At 45.9% G+C, this 22,959-nt stretch overlaps 1 protein-coding gene across 2 annotated transcripts in view; it reads left to right on the top strand.

Moving 5' to 3' along the window:
* BRD4 (bromodomain containing 4) overlaps positions 1–22,577 on the top strand; it is a 1,521,397-nt gene extending 1,498,820 nt beyond the window's left edge. For both annotated transcript variants that reach the window (XM_069603884.1, XM_069603885.1), the window contains one exon: positions 10,882–22,577. In XM_069603884.1, coding sequence (XP_069459985.1) covers positions 10,882–10,950 — 69 coding nt within the window. In that variant the 3' untranslated portion in view covers positions 10,951–22,577. The remainder of the gene's footprint in view (positions 1–10,881) is intronic.
* Positions 22,578–22,959: the final 382 nt, after the last annotated feature.

Genomic DNA, 22,959 nt, shown 5'->3' with positions numbered 1-22,959 from the left:
CTAGGCTCATGGGCCCCCGTTTTGAGCCTATGTATAAAGCTAGTCTGAAAGACCTGACTTACAAGACAGCCTTTCTAGTAGCTATCACTTCTATCAGAAGAGTTAGCGAACTACAGGCCCGCTCGGTTTTTGACCCCTTTGTTACAGTCCACAAAGATAAGGTAGTTCTGCGCACACATCCCAGATTTGCGCAGAAATGTATTTCGAAGTTCCATGTGAACCAGTCAATCGAACTACCCACGTTCTTCCAGAGACCTGCTAACATGGCCGAAAGAAGCCTTCACACACTAGATGTGTGCAGGGCAGTCCTGTTCTACATGGATAGAACTAAACCACTGAGGAAAACTGTTTCTCCAGCATGGGGTCTGACATGGATTCACATGCTCATGAATATTCCCCGTCATCAGGCTGGGAATCCTCGGTAAAGAAAAAATCAGTATCAGTTTTGTTTCTGATCTGTCTTTCCTAGTAGTAACCAATCACTGATCTCTGCGTCATACTGACCACATCCAATGACTGCCCTCTACCTAAGCCCCGCCTCTGGCAGCCATCTTCAGATTTTTACCGCACGTTCAAGTGTTGGGAGTCCTTGTGCTTAGCTCTCAAGCTTTTACTGCGTGTTTCACGCTTTTTCAGGTGAATTTTCACATTTTTTCGGTTAATCGATCCTCAAGCTCCACCGTTTCTACTCCGGTTACCCGTTGCAGGATTTTCCTACGCCCCTCAAGGGTGAAGATTTCGTCGAATCAACTTCTTGGAGGATTCCAGAAGATTTGCGGCCTACTTCGAGATGGCCCAGGATGCAAGTTCGTCGCCCGGACCCAAGCTGTTTCGCAGCTGCCCTGGATGCGGGCTGCAGAATGTGTTTAAGGAAGACGAACATTCGCGATGCCTCTACTGTCTTCATGGGGACAAGACTCATGTAGAGAAGGACTGCCAGTTCTGCAAGAACTTGTCGGAGCGGACCATGAGGGACCGTCGATCCCGTCTCGGAAGTTGGTTGGAGAAGGGCTGACGGGTAAGAAGGGTCCGAGCGGGCTTCTAAGTCCTGTGCGGGCGCCCCGGCGACGGGGGCCCAACACCAGGCCAAGCGCCGCGAGTCCGCTGGCTCCGGGAGCGTCGAAAGGTCGGGCTCTCCTGTCGCCAGGCAGGGTGCACCTTCCCCGGCACCGTCAACCACGAGCCAATGCTCCGGTTCGGGGAAGAGAAAGTCTGAGGCCCCGGGTAAGCTTCGGAAGAAGCCCCGTCCGATCTTGGAAGAGGGGGAGCGAGGTGTCGCCCCTCCCCCGAAGGAGAAGGCCCGGGACGCACCTAAGGTGGTGAAGGCCCCTACCCAGCAGGCAAAAGCCTCTATCGAGGCTATCGCGGCGACTCTTGCCAAGCCGGCAGAGACTACGCCAGCGGAGACTGCTTCCGGGACTAGAGTTTCCCTGCCGCCAAGGAGGGAATCCTCTTTTCAGCCCATCGTCGTGGCTGCCATGATGGAAGAAGCGAGGGGGGGCACGGTGCCCTCCTCGAGCTCGGAGTCAGCCTCGGAGGAGAAACTGACCGAGGCCGTGAGGAACCTCGAAGTCCAACGGGCAGCTTTCGAGAAGGTTCGATCCAGTCAGGAAGATCCTCGGGATATAACCGAGGAAGACGACGATGGTGAGGAAGAGCGGCCTTCCCTTCCGGCGCAGCCGGATCCTAGGCCTCAGGATGGCTCGGCGGCCATCTTGTCTGCCATCCAGTCCTTATGCTCTGAGATAAGGACGAGATTCCCACGGCCCAGGCCGGAGGACCCGCAACCTGGCCCGTCGGGAAGTCCTCAGAACAAACGACGGAGGACCCAACCCTCTCCTCCGCTCGCCCCCGTAAGGCCTACAGTTCCCTCCTCATCCTCCCACGAGTCGGGAGATGACGGTGCGTTGGGCTCGACGACGGGTTCTGAGGGCGACGACGACGGAACGGGTCTCCTGTCTCCCGGCGCACGGGCCTCGCCGCCCGACGAGATTGGCTCATTCCACGCCATGATCGCCAGGGCGTCCAAATTGTTCCAGCTCTGCCCCGAGGAGCAGAAAAATGAAGGTTTCCTCTATCAGCGCCGGGAGGCCAAGAGGAAGACGGTCATCGCGGTGCCCCTAATCGATGACATCTGGTAGGGGAGGGCCTGTCGGTTCTCAAAAACCCCTCCACGGCACCAGCCAAACAGGACCGGTACGAGAAGAAGTACCGGGCCCCCGAAACAGCTCCCCTGTGCCTCAGGGCCCAGCCAACGCCAGACTCGGTCGTCTCGGCGGCGGCAAAGAAGAAAGCGGCGGGGTCAGGAGCCTCGACGTCGAATTCCCCACCGGACGGCGAGGGAAAGAAGTTGGACGCCATGGGGCGGCGGGTCATTTCGTCTGCGGCGACGACGATCAAAGCGGCCAATGCCCTGGCGATCGTGGCCCGTTACGACAGGGAGCTCTGGTTTAAGCTGGCCCCCATATTGGACTTCCTGCCGGACGACAAGTGGTCCGAGGCCCATGAAATACTGCAAGAGGGCGAGGTGGCGTCGGACCATGCCATAACGGTGGCAACCGATATTGCCGATACCGGGTTCAGCCAGCTGGGCAACGGTGTTTGCCTACAACGACGGGGTTGGCTCCGGGCGACCGACTTCCGTCAGGACGTCCAGACCAGGGTGTTGGACATTCCGTTCGACGGCAGCAACTTGTTCGGGAAGGCGGTGGACGAGTCCCTCCAAGCCATAAAAACGGACACAGAGATGGCCCGCGCCCTAGGAGCCCTTCAGCAATGACGGCCTTTTCGGAGCTCCGGAGGCAGACAGGGTGCCTCCAAGGGATCCAGCGGTAGCTTGTTGTCCTACCGCCAGGCGGCACGCTCCTCGTCTCAGGAGGCCCACAGGGGTTGCAGCAAGCAGGGAGCGCCTCCCAGCCGTCGGCAAGGTGGCCAGGGCGGCAAGGCCACCACCTCCAAGCAGGACTGAACCGCCCGTGGTCTCGGGCCCCCACCGGAGATCCCCGGTGGGAAGCCGGCTGACGAATTTCGTCGGCGTGTGGAAGTCCGTCTCCACCGACGGTTGGGTGCTGGATACCCTGGCAAGAGGACACGCTATCGAATTCCTGAAGAAGTGCCCTCACGTTCCACCTGTGGCCAGGAAGGAAAATCACGTCCCGCAACTGCTGTTGGAAGTACGGGCGATGCTCAGGAAAGGCGCCATCGAGCTTGTCCCGAAGAGGCTCCGGGGCTCCGGGGTGTACTCCAGATACTTCCTTGTCAGGAAGAAGACGGGCGGCTGGCGCCCCACCCTGGACCTTCGTCGTTTGAACAAATACATCAGATCACAAAAGTTCAGGATGGTCACCCTCCAGCACGTACTGGGACAGCTGGAGGAAGGCGACTTTCTATCGTCGTTGGACCTGGAGGATGCTTACTTCCACGTTCCCATCCTCAAAAGTCACTGAAAGTTCCTCAGGTTTGTCATCCAGGGACGCCACTACCAATTCAGAGCACTGCCGTTCGGATTGAAGTCGGCCCCCAGGGTCTTTACCAAGTGCCTTGCACCAGTGGCGGCGCGGCTGCGCCTACAGGGGATTCACGTCTACCCTTACCTGGACGACTGGCTCATCCGCTCAAGTACGAGTGAACTCGCCGTCGAACACACTGCGAGGGCCGTCTAGCTACTCACAAACCTGGAATTCGCCATAAACTACCCAAAGTCCCACCTGGTGCCGTCGCAGGTGGCCCTGTTTCTGGGAGCGAAGCTCGATACAGTGAGGCGCCTGGCGGCCCCGTCGGAAGAACGGACGAAGACAATTCTAGGCAAAGTGCAGCGCCTGCTAGCCACGGACGTGGCCAGGGTGAGGTCCATCAAGTCCCTCCTGGGGATGATGTCCTCTTGCATCTACCTGGTGCGCCTCTGCAGACTATGGATGCGCCCCCTTCAAGAATTTCTCGACGCCCGTTGGATACAGGCAACGGGCACCTTCGAAGACAGGGTCCCCCTCAACGAGGTGTTCTGGCGGGCGATTCAGTGGTGGGGCGTTCTAGCGCACCTCACGGCGGGCAAGGACTTTCAGACGCTGGCGTACCAGGAGACAGTGACGACTGACGCCTCCCTGGAATGTTGGGGCGCCCACACCGGAGATCTCCACGCAAGAGGCCTCTGGCTCCCGGAGGAGAGGCTCCTGCACATCAATGTCCTGGAACTCCGAGCCATGTTCTGGGCTCTCAAATCGTTCCTCCCGTCGCTCAAGGGCAAGGTGGTGCGGATCTTCACGGACAACACCACGACAATGTTCTAAATACGGAAGCAGGGAGGTGCCAGATCCCCAGCCCTATCCAAGGAGGCACAGGATCCGTGGCACTGGGCAGTCGCCCAGGGGATGTTCCTGGTTCCCATCCACCTGGCAGGAGAAAGCAACACCATCGCCGACTCGCTCAGCAGGGAGCTGCGCGCGTGCCACGAGTGTGAACTGCGCCAGGATCAGGTGGATCAACTCTTCCGACGATGGGGCAAACCCCAAATCGACCTGTTCACAACAGCGACGAACTCGAAGTGCAAGAGGTTCGCCAGCAGGTTTCCCCAGCCGAGAAGCATGGGCGATGCGTTCTCGTTCCCCTGGGACGGCCTATACCTGTATGCGTTCCCTCCGTTGCCGTTGCTGCTTCTACTCATCAGCCAGCTCAAAAGGGCCCGGTGCAGGATGATCCTCGTCGCACCGGCGTGGCCGAGGCAGATCTGGTTCTCGGACCTTCTGGACTTGTCAACGTCCCCTCCCATCAAGCTGTCGGCGGACGCGGACCTTCTCTCCAGAGAAGGAGGCGCCATCTTCCACCACGACCCAGCGTCGCAGAACCTGCAGGCTTGGCTCCTCCAGCGCTAGAGTTTGGAGGCTACGATATACCGGCCGATTGCAGAGAGGTTCTTGCAAAGGCCAGGGCGTCCTCGACTCTCAAATGCTACGGTCATAAGTGGAAGAGGTTCTCTATCTGGTGCCGAGCACAGAAGATCAACCCCCTACGGATTACGGCCCCTCAAGTTCTGCCGTACCTGCTATCGCTGGCTAAGGCTGGGCTAGCCCATGCCTCCATTAAGATTCATCTGGCGGCGATCTCCAGATATACCAGAACCACAGGATGGACGTCCCTGTGGTCCCATCGACTGGTAAGAGTTTATGAAAGGACTGTTCCGGTCGTTCCCGCCGGTGAAAGCCCCGGCGTGGGAACTTAACGTGGTGCTGACCAGGCTCATGGGGCCCCCATTCGAGCCGATGCACTCCGCACCTATGAAGTTTGTGTCGTGGAAGACGGCGTTCCTGGTGGCCATTACCTCCGCACGACGAGTGGGAGAGATCCAGGCCCTATCCTGCAAAGCACCGTACCTGACTTTCCATGCCTCGAGGGTGGTGCTTAGGACGCACCCCTCTTTTATGCCCAAGGTGCCGTCGGACTTCCATCTTAACAAGCCCTTGGTGTTACCTGTTTTCTTCCCGTCTCCTTCGTCGCCGGCCGAGAGGACTTTGCACTCGCTGGATGTGGCTAGAGCGCTGAAGTTCTACGTGGACCGCACGAAGAGTTTCCGGAGGACATCACAGCTGTTTGTGAACTTTGGACCTGTGAATCAAGGGAAGGCTCTCTCGAAGTCGTCTATGTCCAGATGGCTCTCCGGCTGCATCATGCACTGTCACCAGTTGGCTAACCGACCGCTGCCAGGCCGTCGAGAGCCCATTCGACCAGAGCGATCGCTGCTACTACGGCGTTCTTATCTGGTGTGCCCCTGCTGGACATCTGCAGGGGTGCTACGTGGAGGTCGACGCACACCTTCACGAGATTCTACTGCGTCGATCGGGATTCCAGGGTCGGCCAAGCAGTGCTGCGCAACCTGTTCGCTTAAGGTGAGCCTGGTGAGGAGGTAAGAGATGCTTAATGTTGAGTTTTTGTATTGCTTAATGTTGAGCCTTTTACCACCCCCCGTGGTTGTGCATGTGTGTACTGCTATTTAATCTTATATTCATGAGCATGTGAATCCATGCCAGACCCCATGCTGGAGAAGGAACAAGTTACTTACCTGTAACTGTTGTTCTCCAGCATGGGTCTGGCATGGATTCACATGCGAACCCTCCCGCCTACCCCTCTGCGGCTCTTCACTTGGTCATACTGCCACTTCACGTGCTACCAAATCTGAAGATGGCTGCCAGAGGCGGGGCTTAGGTAGAGGGCAGTCATTGGCTGTGGTCAGTATGACGCAGAGATCAGTGATTGGTTACTACTAGGAAAGACAGATCAGAAACGAAACTGATACTGATTTTTTCTTTACCGAGGATTCCCAGCCTGACAGGGAATATTCATGAGCATGTGAATCCATGACAGACCCATGCTGGAAAACGACAGTTTACAGGTAAGTAACTTGTTCCTTCAGTGGCAGCTGGTAGAGAAGGGGATCCTGTCTCTAAATCATCAATATTATGGTGGATTGTCAAATGCTGCACACTGTTACACTCTTGCAAAGAGAGAACTGCCGTTCAAGCCTAGAGCACATTCTACTCGAGGCACTGGGGCATCCATAGCATTCATTGCAAATGTTCCCCTAGAGTCCATTTGCAAAGCGGCAACCTGGAGTTCTGTACACACCTTTACAAAACACTATTGCCTAGACACTCATTCTAGGTCTGATTCTCAGGTGGGACAAGCAGTACTAAAACATCTTTTTTCTACTGATCCCTCTCACAACCCACCTCCAACTCCGGTTACTGCTCGCTAGTCTATGCACAGCATGTGATTCTAAGCAGATTAACAAGCATCAGAAGACATGCATTACTTACCATAAAAGCATTTCTGATGATTGTATCTGCTTAGATTCACATGCGTCCTCCCTGCCTCCCCGCTTGGGGTGGAAGGAACATAGACTTCTTACTACTTTCTCTCTTCACGTACTCAATCACTATAGCCTTGGGCTCCCTCATGTCAGAAAAAATATAATTGGAGGGACCTCGGCGCGTGAGGGATTTTGGGTACTACACACGTCATGATAGGGATAGTGTTTCAGACACGCTTATGCCGACGTCCCCTTTCGGTCCCCGAAAGACAAGATGCAATACTCTGCGGTTACCACTGGATGTCGGACCATATGCACAGCATGTGAATCTAAGCAGATACAATCACCAGAAATGCTTTTACGGTAAGTAATGCATGTCATACAGGCGCGTTATAAATAACTCGTATCATATCAATAGCTACTGTAATGGTGCAGAAGTAGAATGATGACAGATTGGTGGCATTTTGGTTGATAAAGACTTTTATTATAAATAAAAGAAGGGAAGCCCCTACTTGTCCCGATGACTAAGAGGGGTTGCCACACATAAATAAAAAGACGAAGGACTCTGTCAGGATGTCCAGTTGAAATAAAAAATAGTCCACCGTCCTGTGTCAAAATGCCTATATCCTCACACTTGTAACTAATAGCAAAGGGATAAAGGGATTTCCTGGTCCAGAAGAATGACTCCCTTCCTCTGCACAATGTCCAATTGTATGAGGGAACCTCGCCTGCAAGAATGGCTTCCTTCTACAGGTTTGTTCTCATCAAAAAGGCCCATATCAAGTTCCAGGTACAATCAAAGCAAAAAGTTCAAAATTCCAACAAAAAGATCTCTAGGCAGTGCCAGGGTGGATAACTCCCTTCAACGCGCCCCTCCCCCCACCGGGCCGCCACCGGTCATCCAACAATTTAACAATGCCAAGAGGTTTCTCTGTTCCTGGGTCTCAACAAAGTTCACGGAACAAAGAAGAAACATTTGCTCTCAGTATTCTTAGACACAGTACCAGGAGGAATGAGACTCTTCCCCTGGTTACAGTGTTCCCAATATTTGCATTATGAAATTCACCCGCTTCTGATCACTCACAGCCTACCAGGTATACTCTCCTGCCAGTCGCTAGGTTTGGTCAAGGGTAATATTCTCTCGTACCCTTATCTGCTCTTCCTGGCACAGCTGCCAACCTGGTTCGTCCTTCACCCAGGTACTGTCTTGGAAGACTGCTGCACAGTTAATCTGGCAGCCCCAGTATACTCTCCTGCCAGGGACTGCGAAACTATCTATTACATTGTTGCAGGGTCGGAGGATTACCATTGGCCCTTGCCCTTTGCGTTCCACCCCTGCATTTCTGTTCCCTGATTGGCTGGTGCTGATCTCCTCAGTCCTGGAACCCAGCTCTATTCTTGGCACTCAGTGCACCTTCTTAAGGTGATGAGAGAGACTGTGTTCCCAATGTAACTGTAAATGCTACCTTTTTTGCCTGTGAGAGTACCCTCAGCTTTGCAACATTGTTAAAGCATCCATGTTTCACTGCATGTCTGTCTTGCTGAGAACCATTTGTCTTCCCACCACTGATGAATGACCATTGTCTGACTCGGCTGCATCATGTGGCTGAGTACCGCTTTCTGGCCCGCAATTTATGATTATTTATTCTGTTTTCTGCGGATGGCTCTGTCTCTCTTGGCTTCGGAATGTACTGTTTGTTTCTAACCATGGCTGCGAGCTCTGGCCTGCTGTTTTGTGCAGCCTAGTTCTTTCCACGTTTCTCATCCTGTGGCTTGTGGCCCCATGTAACCTTATTATAGTTATACTATGATTTCTATATATCTATACCGTGCTAGGTTTTCCATAGGTTTGTAACATTTGGTTCTAACAGGTTTCTATACGGTCCTGTAGTTTCCATAGGGTGGGTTGCGATAAGCATCTGCAAGCTTGCTCTGCATCTCTTCTTTTGCCTTGCATTCAGCTTTTCTCCACTTGGCTAATGAGACCAATAACAGCTTTCAACAGTATGCATATGTGTCTGTCCTCTATCTACAGAACTGTGTATGGCTGCAAGTTTGCGTTGTGACTAACGTTTCTATGTTGTGGTGCCACTAATGATGTCAGCACAATGGTTTTCCGTCATTAATCAATCTGGTCCATCGAGGCATTTGGATCCATGATCCGGGTAGTAGCACCTGTATCCATAAAGATATTGACTGGATAAGGTTTGAATGGCTGGCTGAGAGTATCTGTTTGCATTTGTGGATGTTACTAGCCCTCCTGGGGGCTGTCCAAACAGTGAGTTGCTTCGTGCATTCTTGACTCTTCAGGCTGTCCTGCTCATGGGGGTGAGGAGGGGCATTCCAGGCACCCTCTCTTCATCTTGACTGGGCCCGGTTCACTATCCTGCCAGACCTTTCTCCGTCTCATTGGGGTGCTCTTTCACACTCTCCCGACCACTGCATCTGGGGTTACCCTGTGCCTTCCCAACCGCCCCTCTGCGTACCTTTGCACTTGGGCCGCAAGGGTTCCAGTACTCAGCAACACCAGTAAGTTTCTACTACTTCCCCTGGGGTATTGCGGTCTTCTCTTGGGGGCTCCCCAACTGATCTCTTCCAGTGAGGGAGTCTCATATTTCCCTTAGTCCCTTGCAAACTGCTGGCACTAAAAAGTTCTCCCTCCCGACCCTCCTTTTTGGGAAGCACACCTGTCTTCTTGGTTCCCACTGTGAGGGAGATTCCAGCTTCCCTTAGATCCCCACAGGCTTCCGGGGATCAAGGGCTCCCCCCTCTCTCTGGGTAGTACAGTGGTCCACAGCCCCTTCTGTTCCAGCACAGGATTCCTGCTTTTCCAGGAAAGGGTTGGCAGCACTTCATGTTTTCCTACCTCGATTTCTATTCTAGAGGGGCCTATCGGAAACCAGTAACCACTAGACTGTTCCTTGTGGTTCGCAAGTGTGATCCTAATGCTTCTGCCCATTTCTTTCCTCACAGTACTGATATTAGGACTCCCTTGTGAATCATTGGTTATCTTTTTCCTCACAGTACTGGTAAAGGGATCTTCACTTGGGTAACTCCTATTCTTCCTCCTCCCAGTACTTTCTGGGGTAATGGCAGGTTGACCACAACTCATGAATCTCTATGGGAAGGGATTGTTCTTGGGTTTGTAAGAAAGGGGTCTAGGGTCCGGTGATGGGCTGGGATACCGCATTCTCTACTGATGGTTGTCCCTAATCCCACAGCTGGACTTCCCAGCCATGTGATCCTCCCACTGAGTGGCACCCCCAAGGGGGACTATCGGGTAGCGGCCTCATCTCCCTGGCCACATGGGAAGGGGCTACCTCTAGGAAAGAAAGGACTACTTTCAAAGATTCATGACACTAAGAAAAAAGTACATTGGGCTAATAATGCAGTAAATCGGCTTGCACCCCTGGTGAAGTCGAAGCTAAATTGCAGCTGCCACCAACCTGCTCGCTAAATCCAATGTAGGGTGACCTCATTTCCTTAAGGACAAAATGGGGTTTTTAAAAAAAAGCCCCTCTATCCCAGGAACCTTAGAGGTTACAATGGGACCATATTCTCCAGAAGTGTTGAAGTGGCCGGGGACTTCAGAAGTCCATCTGACCATATCACATTATGGTCTGGGATCCGAAGAAACGGAAGGTGAAAAGTAAAACTTTTAGGGGTCCCTAAAAAGGTGCCGAAAATACAAAAATATATCCCCAGCACATTCCATGCGCATCTTGTAAAATGTTCAGTCACTGCATCAGATCAATTGTGTTCTTACATTGTACATCAGTGCGTCTTCGGAAAGTAGCTATACTCTGTTTGATGCTTACTAGTGCATGAAGTTCAGCAATTTTTGTATAGAAGATGGCACTGGATACATAATTCAGTGTTTGACATTATGTTTGTATGTGTAGGGGATTTATAAATCTCTAAGCTAGCTGGGAAGCAATCGAGTGCTGTATGTAGAGGAGGCATGTTACAGGTAGAGTGTGGGGTTTTCGTAGAGGACCTAGAATCGGTAGGGGATGCTTGTTGCAGTATGAATGTTTATTAACTTCTGTGTTTTTTAACCTATTTTCCTTTTTTGTTTGCAGATGGCTGCCACTATTGATATGAATTTCCAGAGCGATTTATTGGCAATATTTGAAGAGAATCTTTTCTGAGACAATGGTCTGCTTTGACTCTTTCAGTTACATGTATTTCTCTGGCAAATCTTTGAGACTTCATAGTGTTAACGGTGGCTGGAGGAAGTGGAACGAGATGGCGGGATATAAGAGGAGGCGAGACGAAGCATGTTTGCTTCCCCTTTCTGCATCTGAGCTGTCAACAAGCTTTTAGTGGAAGCCTTGGAAGGATGGCTAAGAGTTTGCCTTACTATTTGACTTGGAATCCTCCCTTCCGCACTGGCTTGCAGAAGCTGGTGTAAATGTGCTCCTGAAAGCAGAACTGCAAAACTTTAAATCCAACAGCCGGAATAGAAAAGAAGGGGTGCTGGAGCATCCCAAGACTGTGTCTATGCCAAACATGTCCGCAATGTATTCAGGATTGCACGCTCTAAGTTTAAACCTAAAGAAATACATATATACATATATATGCGTGTGCGTATATATACAAAAAGAGGGCCCTACTTGACTATGTGAGCAGAATCCACTAACACAGTGCTGTTTCGACATGGAGAGACTCTTTGAGCCAGAAGGAAACTGATCTAATTCTGGCTCATTCACAGGAGAACAGAGAAGTCAGCTGGGACAGCAACAAGAAAAAAAAAATGCACTCACTTGCTAACTCCCCGTCACTGGCTATGCCTTCTGCACATCTACTCGCAGGCCTTCTCTTATGGTTTTTTTGTTTTGTTATGTAATTATATTTTTTTTATTTTGATTCGGGTTGTTCTGGGAGATATTCCATGTATGTTTTCACTTGTAAAAAAAAAAGGGAATTGTTAATGGAATTGATGGTCTGTGACGTTCCTCTTACCCATCACCCCCTACCTATCAGTTTGGACACTTGGATTCTGGCATTTCAAAATTTGGTAATCCAAGCGCTTGCTATAACCTAGACAGGCATGGTAAATTGGGGGAATAGGGTCCCTAGTTTGGTGTATTTTTCTCTTCCTACAGGCATGGTGGTGGTCCTGAATTCAGAATTTAGTGGTCATTTTCTCAACAGCACATCACTTATTGGGAAGACGATAACATGGAAAAAATGGGGTATGTCTTCCCAGGTGCACCCCAGGCATTTGATTCTGCCTTGTAGTATTGCAATGTGCCTGTTGTGCGATATAATCCGGGCTTGTCTACTTCAAGATCATCATTTGTGGGAGGGTGACGGGAGCAGAAGCACGACACAGAGGCCACCAACTGTACACAAGGCCCCTTTTTGTTTTACTCCTTTTTCAAGCATTCTTGTTGGGTTTTTTTTGTAAACCTGTGATCTTGAAATCTGCAATTTTTTTATGGTTTTAAAGAATATCAGAAAAGGTTTTACCTTTGAGGGTGGCAAACTGTACAGGGTTAAGTATATGCCAATGAAAATGTCAGCATGATAGCAGTGAGGAAGAAGAACATGAATGGGAAAAAATAGGGGCGGGGAAGTTGACAGTTTTGACTTGCAATGATTTTTCGACTGGCGGTGTCCATGCACACCTTGGTTCAATCTGCGTGCTGGAGTTCTTCATTCTTTGACCAATGTATCATTCGGTTTTATTTTTCCTATGACAAAAATCATCTGAACTGTTAACTTTGTGCCATAACTACCCACTATACAGTGCGATACTGGTGCATCAGTATTGACCAAGCTTCTTAAGTCACTGATTGGTTTAACTTTGATACGGTAAATATGCATTTGCTCTGTACTGATCATGGAATAAACTCGTCTCTTTTAAAAAAAAAAAAAAAGAAAAAACAAACAAAAAAAACCCAAACACAAACAAACAACTTGCGTCTTGCTATTTCTTTGAGAGCATAGAATGAACGTTACAATGGGAAGCCCATATGCACACCAGCCGTGCACTTTTGTGGATTTTACTAGCACTTGTCAAATGTATGTCCTTTTTTGTGCCCTTTTCTTTGCGGCTGATGTGGCTTTATCCATTTTGAAACAGGCACTTGCCGGACAGGGATGGTCTAGTGTGAGCATTTTTTGTGTTATGGTCTGCATTATTCACCATTTGACCGCAGATTTTTGATTAGCTCATGTGGGCAGTGAACTGTATGTAGCACAAGTTCATCTCACTGATCCCCTCAATTCATCTAACAATGTGTTACGTTAGTGTATGCATGGTTCTGGGTCCCGCGACCTGTTTTTCCAACCAAAATATCTCCAGCAGGCTTGTTATCCCTGGTTTTTCCAGACTGTGTTCACTATTGCCTCCAATTTTTCCAACACGATGGCTTGTAAATGTGTGCAAATTCTTGATAATTACTCTATAGGGCATTTACCTTGGAATAAAGATTCGAATGCAACTGATTTGGATGGGCCAGGAACGATACACTTCTCAACTAATTTTTCTAATTCCGTATTAGCAAGTACAGAACATTTAATGGGGGTGGTGGAGGGAGAATAGAATGTGAGTTTACAGGATAAAGTATTTTATCTTGAACTATTTTCTTTTAAAACATGTTTCTTTAAAGGCACACTTGTTCCCTTCTCGTCGCTAAATGACTTCACAACTCAATTCTGTATCCACGCCTTCCTCGTCACTATTTTCATGTGACCTCAACTGTTCTTCGCTTATGTTAGTGAATGCTGTAGAGTTCAATTGAAAATCCGCAGTTAGCCGTTAAAGGGGAGGGTTTCCGTGACTGAAACATCCCAAATAAATGTCAGCTGTTAAGATTTAAAGGCATTTCAAGGAACCAGATGGCATTCTCACTGCAAAGTCTTGTGATCTAGAAGTTTCTCCAGACCACGATAAAAGTTTGGATCAACCCCTTCTATTTTCATGATGGTTACTTGACTGGCTTCTTATTGGTTATTCCGATGCCGTTCAACAGCAGTATGATGGATTGATTGGTTCTCAGTCATTGCTTTGATGTATTTGCCCTTAATTCACACAGTACTTAATGCTCCTGAGTACTGAGATTGTCCTTATTGCCAAACGGAGTGAAGAGAACCACCTTATACCCCTGACCTGAAAAATCCGTCCTTTCTTTTCATATTATAAAGATACTGAAGGGCATATAACGTAGATAATGGCACTACTCTGTAAAAGTGCTGACCATGTTTCCAAATTTCACATTTGGTGCATGTGAACTCAGCAGTAATTTGCCGCGAAAACAGTCATTGAGTCGAGATGTATTGAATACATAAGTGCGAGTTATATTCCACCTTGGCAGAACAACGCAGTCCTATTTTTATCCCACTGGTCATTCTTTTAGAACCCAATATATGCTTGCCATTCTTTCCTGTAATATCTCACTTATCATTCTTTTTGTAATTTTGCATTGAATTTGAGATTGCATCTGGAATGTTATTCAAGCTCTGAATGTTTTTCTGCTGTATCAGAAAGAGGATTGTAAGAAATATTGCGGATCCAAAAGCAAGTTTTCGCATGTCCTGCATCGTCCCACTCTTTGATGCACTGAGGCATTGTTTTGTAGTCCTGTGGTCATGCAGCTCTTTTGGTCTCTTGCTCTGTGAGAATTGATTCCTGGGCACATCCTCAGAGTATTCCTTTCTATTTTTACTAATTTGTTAAAGGGGTAAGGAGTGATACTGGAGCAGGACTGGGTTCTCCTATAGATACTTCAGTATTGCTGTTCACCGGAAAAGAAGGATTTTTAGAAAGCACTTGTGCCTGATCATCATCATTTTTGCACTTGATGGTGCAAACCGGATGATTTGAGAGCTACAACACCACTTATCTTCCCTTTTTCATTTCTTGGAGAAAGTTTTTGATCGAGAACAGGAAGAAGTTTGAACAGTTATGTTAAAGCACTTTATTCCCTCTTTCAGTTTTTGTTCTTTAAGTATAAGACACATTGGGCTTTTTTGAGCAGTCTCTAGATATGGAGATGTGCACTGTGGATGGAACCTTGTCATAATTGCTCTGCCCCTCTAGTTTGTGAAGTTTTAAGATTTTAAGAATGGCTTCTGAAGCCTTGTGTTAGGTCACTTTTGGTGGAGTTGGACACTTGTAATTGGATCGATTCCTGGTCGGAAATTGTATTAAATGTGTCTGCTGATCTACTTGCGAAGCATTAGAGACAGCGTTTCTAGTGCACACCAGTATAATGAGGGCGCCGAATTGATGGTATGAACTGTTCCCAGAATTGGTGGTAGGCTGATCAAATGATTTCCACTTGCAGCTACATGGGCTGAACAAGTTGCACGTTAAGCTATTACTCAGACTTTAAGTACTGCCGTGTTGTGCTTGCGACATTGGCCACAATGGATGCTGTATTTTATCCACACGTCATAAAAATGTTCTACAACCAACATCATAAAAATGTTCCAGAAACAGAAGCATGAAAACACTCAGTGTATACAAAACAACTTTAGAGGATGCTCATTGTTATGTTGGTAATCCCTTACAGTGACAGTCCACTCGAGTAGCCAAATAATATTTTTTATTATTGAATGACTATGGAATGAGCCCATTAATGTCAGCAACTATATTGCTGCCCCTTCTCAGTTTCTGTTTAGTCCTACATGTTTTACATTATAGGCACACCTTTAGTCATGCCTTTCTGTAAACATGTATTTGGTGAGGGTGGACTTTTTAATTGTAGAACTGCTGCAGTCTTGCTTCCTTTCCAAAGGGCCATTTTCAGAACAGAGTGTGAGCGCCTGGATTGGGCTTCTAATAAACAGTCTGTGATGTAAGAACAGACATTCTAAAGAAATCTTTTCTTATTAAATCTTAAATTTGCTCAGAGGGCTGCTACTACAGTATAGTGTTAGATACTTTCTTTGGTTGATCACCTCTTGCTTTGTGATGAGCTGCTGCAATTTCCTCATCGCTACGCTCTGTAGTCTATTCACAAGAAAACGTTCCTAAAAGCTTGACTGCATGGTTTTCAGTGCATCTTTAGAAACTCACATTCGTTGGAATTACTAGATGTGTCCAGGTCATTAGATTGCTAGGTGTCAGAACAATATTATTAGACTTGGAGTAAGGGACCATGGCTCACCAGAACTCTTCTCCCTGTGTTGTCTCCTTGTTTGACTATCAGATGATCAATTTTAAGGTTTTGTGGAACTTATAATATACTGTAGTTTGTTTACAGATATTGTCCACAAATCCAATGTAGCAGTGGCAAGTCACACTTTGCTGCTTAAAGAAACGCTTTGCAAGAGGATTTATGTTGATTGCATTGTATAGTCCTCTTTTAACATAATATTGATGTTCTCGAGTGCCCACCTCTAATTTTTCTTTGTAGCAGTCACACGATTGTGTCTCGGTATTCGCTTTTCGTGAGGCCCAGGCGTTCCCACTTTAAATGGTTTGTCATTTATCAAACTCTAATGGGGTAATAGAAACCGTTGCTACCATTTCCTCGATGTTTTTTGCCCAACTCGTGGCGTATGATTATGTGGTAAAATCAACCAATTACAGGGAAAAGGAAACCCAATTCCTGTCTCATAAAAAAATTGCAAATTAAATTACATGCGTGTGATTTAATCTGAAGAGCAATTTTGTAGCTGCAGAATTTAATTTGCTGTTGTGCAAAAAAAAAAGTGGTCCAGAAAGTGTATTTTTCTTTTGCTCTTATTAATTTGTGGTCTCCTACCCGTTGAAGTCATGTTAAAATAGTTTGGGGTCTAATCCCTGCATTCAAACAAGTGACTTTGCAGAAGGCATCCCCTAAAGACGTATGTACCGGAGGCAGCCTTCTGTACACACGCGGTCTTCCCTACTTGGGCCTTCAACAGGACATGCCGCCTAGAGACCGCAATCAATTATAACAGACACCAATCTTTGTTGTCTCCAACTGTCATAAAGCGTGTTCACTGATTGAGTCAGTCCTGAGTTGTGCATATTCCATAGCGATTTAAAGGTGCAGTTGAAGTATCCAGGGCCCAGTCAAAAAGCCAACTTCGTGAGAGCCATTTAGAAAGCTGGTTGCTGGAAAACGTCTGCAGCCAACTTAGTGATAAGTGAAGCAGAAATCCATTCACCACGTACTACTAGAAAATTCCAGACATTACCCCAAAAGTGACCCTCTCAGGTTGCATTTAGATGTTAGGATTTCCAGTCTTTGCAAGAAGCACTTTGGTTTAAACATGCAGGGCAGTGTGGGGTTACTGCTTAGGTTTCGTAGGTTTCGTAGATATAGGTTTTAGTTCAATGTCCTCTGGTCCAAGTGTTTCAAAGTCATGCTTCTCTGGCCAGTGGCTAGAATTGCTTGACTATGAATTTATAAGTGGTTTTGTAAGTAGTTGACAAATGAATATTTAAAGGAATACTTAAAAAATAAATACAATAATTCTGTGGCTAAAGAAATAGTAATTTCATGAGTGCAATACAACGAGTGGAGGATGGGGTTATGGGTTTATGGGTTCAATCAAATCATTAAGTATCTGGAAAACGTACACTGCTTCATTTGAGGTGCATAGATTGTTCTTCAAAAAGAGTTTAACTATTAGTCTCTGATTAAAGTTCAACTTTATTCTGTGATGGCAATTCTGATCCCTATTCCTACCACCGATGTCTATCTTAATAATGTTGTGGATATCTTTAACTGAGGAGTGATGCAAATCCAAGGTTTGCACATCTTTTGAGAAACATTAGTGTGGGTGAACTTAGCTGATTTCTGAACTTAACTGGTGATGCAATATTTTAAATTGATGTCCATTGGTAGAGCTGGTGCTAAAATATTCTTTGTATGGATTCTACGAAGGTTCAAAATATGGGCCATCCAGCTAATTCTTAAATTCAATTCCTATCAAACAAGCAGTTGTACTTAACATTTTGCCACTTTAAAAGAGAATACAAATTTGTTCTTATGGAGAATTGTATTGTGCTTCTATAGCGCTTTACGAACTTACTTGGTACAATAGTAGAAATGATGCCAATAAGCACACAGGACTGAAAAGAAGAAAACAAGGCAAAAAAAATAGTGCAATCAAACAGACCACAATGAATGGCTTGCAAAATATAAGACGTTTTTGCAGGACCAAAACAGGCCCCTGCAATCCCTCATCAATACTTAAGTGTAGATAAGGGTCAATATGCTGCACCAATAACAAACGGGGAGAACGTGAGGGGTCTCTTTGTCATGGCGGTAGAGAAATTCCAAAAGGGAACAGAACATGAACCTGCAAATAATTAAACTGAGCCACTGATTAAAATGGCTGTAAAACAGACAAAAGTCTGTCACATGAAGAAGACACAAGATGAAACCCATAATTCATGCCGCATATCTGTCAGGCTGCGAAAACGCACAAGCCACCGCCACCCAAAGCTCTCCACCATAGCTCTGTGATCCAGTGGATTTACCCCTTGCGTCACTGTCCGGGGCCACTGTGTGATCGAGCTCTGACCGAAAGCCAGTGACTCTGCGACCTGTCTCACAGCCCTGCCCTACAAAGACACAACTGCACAGGGCATGAATCCCACTGTGGCACAAGATCTAGCAAAGCAAGCGGCAGACCTAAACATTAAGGCAAGCCGCTCTCATTGCTCAGGCAGCTATGCCATTTAGCCTCAACCACCCGACCTCTCTGCCGATCACCGCCTCTCTTCTCCACCACGGCTCCATGCAGTAGCGCCAATTCCGCTTCATCCTGACTTGATAGAGCCAAAAAAACGACTCAACAATTGTGCTACTTTGTTTCTTCCAGGCTCGGTGCTTTGATTTAATTTAGGTATTGAGATGGATTATATAGTGACGGGCATAATACACCATATCTCAAAGTTTTTATGGCACAAAGTAATCATGTTATTCAATGCCAGACATTGTGCAACAGGTTTACCTACTGCCATGCAAGCCAAGCAGTATGGTTTGACCTCAAATATATAATCCATCTTCATTCTTAGGTTACATTCTTAACGCACACAGTGTAAAACAGGTGGTCTAGTTTTTTGGTCAATGACAAATAAATTGACCATCTCCATAACTTGATGCTAGTGTTATGAGCATCATAACACTAGCTTCATTTTGGAGTACTCTTGCTTGTCGGTTAACATGTGGCTACAAAGGTTATGGACTGGATCTATGTGAAATGTTTGTAGCAGAAATAAATAGGGCAGAAAAGCATGAAGTGTAAATCTTCGTATTGCTGTCTGTTTTATTTTTTTTAATTTATTTTAGTTTTCCCTTGCTCGATTTTGGAAGCGGGGGATGCCCCTGCAACCCCTGAATTCCAATAATGCCAAACAAGGGGGTGAGGACTCCCCTGCAGCACACACAATTACTAATCACCATCACTGCTTCAATTGGTTTCTAGCTGCCTTTTTCTTAAATGCACTGCTGTTTTGAGAAATTTGAACAGATTAAATGATATTCCCTGGATTGCAACACGTTTTGTAGAAATTCTTATCTCTTAACTAGTGTAACACAATGTAAACGTTTCCTAAACCATTGTTATCCCCAAGTTCCTTCATGCTTGGTTTGGGGTGTTCTTTACCTGCTTTTCAGTGAATGGTTGTTTTCTGGATTCAAAGCATGCACACTATTTTAGCCATGTCATTTAATATCCATGTAACCAAGTGCCATAGTCTGGAAATCAAGGGTTGATCAAAATAAATGATATGAATTTAACATTTTAATCTGAAATTGTTCCATTAATGAGGTCTGCTGCCTATGTCAATTTCAGAATTGTCGACCTCAATTTAAATGTCCACACTTGAAGATAATGCAGTGAATATGCTTGTCTAGCAGATATGAAGTTCCTTAACTAGCAGACTAAATGTACCAAACATGCATGTTTTAATTGCTCTTCTAAATACTACAGGAAGAAGGGGCTATGATTAAAAGCAATTTGCCTTTCGTTAAATATAGCTGATATTTGAAACCAAGCACTATATAGGCACTTTTTGAGTGGTCCTGAATGGGGAGGCATGGGGGTGGATAATTATTTTGCCACCATTAACACTCTTTTGACCATAACCACAGAAGGAAAATATAGGAGTGCTAGTGTTCCATTTGTTAACCACAGTTAACCTGAGTTCCTTTTTACTCACAATGTGGGATTCTTTCCAAAGCTGTGCATCACTGACTGATTGGAAAATTGGTTTGTAAAACAGTGATAATTTCTCGAAAATCTTGATGATTTGGCTAACTACATTTCAGCTGTAAAAATGTTTGGATGATCTGTTGGAAGGGGCCCATTCGTCCAATTCAGATGATAGTTTTAACCATTGGATTGTACAGTAAGATTACTTAAGGCTGTTTCACTATTTAATATCTAAACAGAATAATGCCAGATCTTTCTGTGTAGCTGTGCTTTGTTTTAACAGTGGTCTCTGAGAAGTGGCAATTATAGGGCAAACATGGTTCTACCTACAACTTGACATTGAAATGTGTGTTTGTTACCCATGCATAAATCCTTGACATCATATTTTTTGGACACATTCTTGAGATTTGTCACACCTTCATGATCCATTCGTTCTTGTGATATGCAGGTTATCCTTGAAAGCATACGAATTTTCATTCACACTGCAAGCAGTAATGTGTTCAGATTACGTTTTGGCATATGTCCCGTGGTCCATTTTAATGGAGCTTTGACAGCATAGCAGGCTTAGAAAAGCCTGGACATGAACCACCTTTCTGTGACATGGAGAGGTTATACAAACTGTTAAAGGTATGTTATAGCTTTAATTTTCTGAAAGGGGCATATGGTTTCTGAAGATTTTGTTTATTCTGTAATGATGGTCTGGGCCTGGCATGAAAGGTCCTTTGATTTGTTGCCCTACCATATGAAATAGAGCTTCAGTACTGAATTATCTTATGCCTGATGAGGCTTTGGCTAGCTACATGGCTTTTATTCTAATGTTAAAGCATTGTAAGTTATGTGTCTAGTACCAGAAAGGCTTGAACTGCCACACAGCAGACATCTTTATAGGAATCCTATATGCAATAACACAATTGTTTAAAGGGACCTCTGCCACAAAACAGAGCCTTTATTCTTAAGTCTTGTCATAGACCGTTTCTACACAGGGTAATCTGTGTTCTGCGGCATAGCAGCTGTTGTTCATTGTGCATATACCAGTGTTTTGGAAGAGAGAGCATGTTGTCCAATATAACCGTTGCACATGTGCCTTGTGAATGTGGACCTGAGGTGACTTATCGTACTGAACCTCTACTGTTCCTTGCCAGTTGATCTGCTTATTGGAAAACCTCCAGCAGTATTGTTTGTGTCTGCTCTTCTGTCAACCTAGTCTTGTCTGTCAGAATGATTTCCTTGCTTCGGTCCATGTGAATCAATGTATTGGCCTTCATTGTCGAAGCCACTTTTGATTTTTTTTCTGTCATTCTCTACCCAAGATTAGTTCCATCACTTGTATATATTTCTATCTGTGCATGTCCTTCGAGTACAATTAAAAACATTGTTTAATTTGCCAATGTTGTGACATTGGTAAATGTCAGAGCCGCGTCCCATTGCTATTTATCACAACAAAACAGAATATGGCGGTACTCATAAGTGTGTGTTAGGTTTTTTCATCCCTAGATTGAAAAAATAATCTGGACCTCGATTATGTCCACTGTATTGAATACGTGTATATGATTAGTTGGCTGACATTTTCACATGCACAAATATTGCAGTATTCTATCACCTCTGATGCAAATGATTTTGGTTTTTATCTCAGGGTTTTTTCTGGGTGTTTTTGTCTGCCCTACTTTGTGAGTGTGGTAAAAGGTGAGCGCCTCAGTCTCTCAACCCCTGTATTGTGCGAGACACTTCCACAATGTAAATATAATATTAAGAGTTAAGTGCTGCAACTGCTAAATAGGCAGCACTCTAGTATGTAAAATACATTTATAAATATATATATATATATAATTTATGTATGCAAAAAATTGATATGTCTTTTGCAATTTGTCTAATACTTTTCCTAATGTTTTAATCAGATTTGTCATTTGCCAAAATGTTCTTGCCTTTAGTAGATTCCCCACACAATCAACTCCTCTCTTTACCCCCTTCCGTGTTGGGTAGCAGCAGCGCTTTCTAGCTTGTCCATTGGGAGTAATTTTCTCTGTATTTTGAAAATGCTTGCTCAAAATATTGCTTATGTATACCATTTCATGATTATTTTTTGTACACATTTTAGCAACATTGCAGTGTAAAATAGTTTTTTATTTTTTTAAGTTGATTACATCCCATTAATATGTTCTAATGTGTGCGGTTAGGCGCAGTGGAATGAGCATAACAGTAGGAGCAAGAGCCTGCAATATGGTTGTTTTTCTGCCAAAGGTATTTTGCTGCTATTGTTTGTTTTGTTGCTATATGTGTGTGTTTATAATTAGGTTGTTCTTTAAATAGGGAAACTGTTGTTGTTGATCTCCTTGTCCCATCAATCCCACTCTTGCTGACTGTATGCTTTTCAGCAACCATGTATAGTTGTGGAAAGCATAGGGCTGCATCAGAGGTCTAGTCTCTGATGCAAGACCAGATTTGTTTCCCTCTTCATCTTGGTCCTGTGGAACAAATGAGAGGGTTCTAATCTGGTGAATTTAGTTCTTCACAGAGCTCCTGTCAAAAGAATTATGTCAGTGAAATTGAAAATTGTACTAAACACTTTAGGCATTTGTAGAAGGAAATTGATGGACTTTTCACTTGTATACTAAAAGTTTTTTGTGCAGTCCATTGCGAAAATAAATATTTGTACTGAATATAAAATGAATACCTTGTTAGTGTTTCATTGGCAACATTCTTAATTCTCATCTTGGTGTGCTATGGTGCATAACAGAGTGCCTCCATCTTAAATCTGTTGGCATTAGAATGCAATGCCCTTTGCTCTTTAGCAACTTTAGAGGTTGGCACTATCATCTCTTAAATGAAAGCTCCTTCCCTGTAGACCTACCATTGCTTGTTCTTTTGCAGCCCTGCAGTGTCATTCATAGTGTTGATGTAAACTGGACAGTTGCATGCTGCTGGCCCTCTTTCCCAGCTGTGGACTACAAGTGCAGTAGTCCCTATGGTAAGACACATTTGCAGACCTTGCCACCAACTTGTTCACTGCACCAGGGGTTTTCTTCTACAACTATCAGACCGGAATAGACGTT

This window comes from Ambystoma mexicanum, chromosome 3q (assembly GCF_040938575.1).
Source record: "Ambystoma mexicanum isolate Mex_15411 chromosome 3q, UKY_AmexF1_1, whole genome shotgun sequence".
Classification (NCBI taxonomy): domain Eukaryota; kingdom Metazoa; phylum Chordata; class Amphibia; order Caudata; family Ambystomatidae; genus Ambystoma; species Ambystoma mexicanum.
Note: the sequence above shows the minus strand (reverse complement) of the source record. Positions and strands in the feature narration are given on the sequence as shown.